This window comes from Hevea brasiliensis, chromosome 9, assembly GCF_030052815.1.
Source record: "Hevea brasiliensis isolate MT/VB/25A 57/8 chromosome 9, ASM3005281v1, whole genome shotgun sequence".
In the NCBI taxonomy this organism is placed as follows: Eukaryota; Viridiplantae; Streptophyta; class Magnoliopsida; order Malpighiales; family Euphorbiaceae; genus Hevea; species Hevea brasiliensis.
The window spans coordinates 35,305,215-35,306,988 of record NC_079501.1 but is presented as its reverse complement, the minus strand read 5'-3'; the positions used below and the strand labels follow the sequence as shown (position 1 = coordinate 35,306,988).

The 1,774-nt window shown below is 34.4% G+C and overlaps 1 protein-coding gene across 1 annotated transcript; it reads right to left on the bottom strand.

Annotated features, from left to right (window-relative positions):
* Window positions 1-609: 609 nt before the first annotated feature.
* Window positions 610-1,498, bottom strand: LOC110646836 (uncharacterized). Its single transcript, XM_021800410.2, has one exon. It carries the CDS (start codon window positions 1,286-1,288, stop codon window positions 950-952), a length of 339 nt encoding a protein of 112 aa, XP_021656102.1. The 5' UTR covers window positions 1,289-1,498; the 3' UTR covers window positions 610-949.
* Window positions 1,499-1,774: the final 276 nt, after the last annotated feature.

The following is a 1,774-nucleotide window of genomic DNA, read 5'->3' as shown; positions in this document are numbered from 1 at the left end:
TAGACAAGACATTGGAATTGCATGGGGCCTGAACATTTGTACAATTTAATAGTTGGTGGGCTGCTGCAAGAAAGGTTTTAACACTTGCTGATGTGTACAATTTCAAAGTTACCGAAAAATAAAGGAAGTGAGGAAGAAAGAGAAGCAGTTTACTGGTCTACACATTTCATTTTCCCTTTAGCAGCTAAAGAGAAAACATATATGTATATATATATTCACAGAGAGAGAGAGAGAGAAAAGGACAAGTTGGGTCACATTCAGCCTAATTACTAGGGAACAGCAGCAGGGAAATTAGGTGCTTTACTTTTAAATCTGTGAGACTCAATTATTAAGTTTGACTTGAATTATTGGTTTTGATTTACTCCTCTGTCTTTCCATTAATTACGATTCAATTCCTTAATTTTGTTTTTAGCACCTTCATTAAGATTAATATGGAACTTTCTGTGATTAAAAGTAAAAGAAAATGGGAATATTAGTGCTTTAGCCATCAGAGACCATATTGGCAAGATCATTTGATTATTACTCTGAATAATCTCAGACATTAAGAAGAGACCATCCCCAGAAGAAGAGCCAGAAGAAGAGAATATATATATATTCCATAAAATGAAATTATTGATTTAAATTTTTTTCATAAATGTATACGAGAGGAAGAACAATCAGTGCAGAGATCAGTAGTGTCTAGGTAGAGAAACCTCATCAAGAAGAACAGAAGGAAAACCTCAATCTAAATTTGGGTCCTTATCCAAGCTAAGAACCCAAAAGAAAAGGAAAATGCCCCTGGATCGTCTGTATATAAAAGGGGAAAAAAATAACATATTTATATATTTATTTGGGTGATGAAGCATAACCCAAATGAAAAACCTCAGTGGAAGAGGACCCAAAAAAGAAAAAAAAAATGCAGCAGAAGCAGAGTATTACTGTAGTTACTGGTTCCTGTTTAAGGGAGGACTCATAATCTTTCAATCTCAAGCCCTTCAGGGCTCTCCAAGATGCTCTCCAAAGATGGTTTCCAAGCTTTAACTTTCCCTCTTTCTCTCTCTCTCTCAATCTCTAGGAGAACATCTTCTAGCTTCTTCCCTTCATTAACCTTCAGCTGAAACATCAACCACTGAAGCTCCTCCTTCGTAAGCACTATCTTAACCTTAAGGCCACTCCTGTCATCAAAATCACCGCTTTCCTTCCCAAAATCAGCCTTCGGTTCTTTCTTTTGATAATCTTGATTATCATACTGCTCAATATCTTCCTCATCTTTCCTTTGTCTAGCTGATGGCTTTAAGCAATTTCCCATGATCTTGAGGAGTTAGATAAAAAAAGGAACACTTCCTTAGTGGATTACTAGTCCCAAAATGGTATTGGGACTAAAAAAAATTGAAGGAAAAGAAGGCAAAGTGTAGCTTGAAGGAGAAATGGTTCTATTCTTTCAAGCCTTCAACTTGCTCATGTGAATTAGAGGACAAGGTGGGTACATTTATATATAGGAGTTATAAATTCAGGAGTTATGTGCCCATATAATTTTGCGTAGATTTTCCTTCACAAGATTTGATTTTTCCCATTTTTTTTTCTAATTGTTAATTTATGTGGCATTCAATTAATTAATTAATTAGGTTTGTTTTTTTCTTTATATATATTAATTGGGTTAACCCAATACCGTGTCCTTCAACAATACTTCTACTCACCGGCAAAAGCAGCAACAGCTGGCTTTATTATTATTATTATTATTATTATTATTATTTTCTTTTTCTAAACTGTTAACGAGACCAAAAATGAAAAAATA

Excerpts from the sequence above, each read along its gene's own strand:
- LOC110646836 (XM_021800410.2), bottom strand. The coding sequence starts at position 1,288 with ATGGGAAATTGCTTAAAGCCATCAGCTAGACAAAGGAAAGATGAGGAA.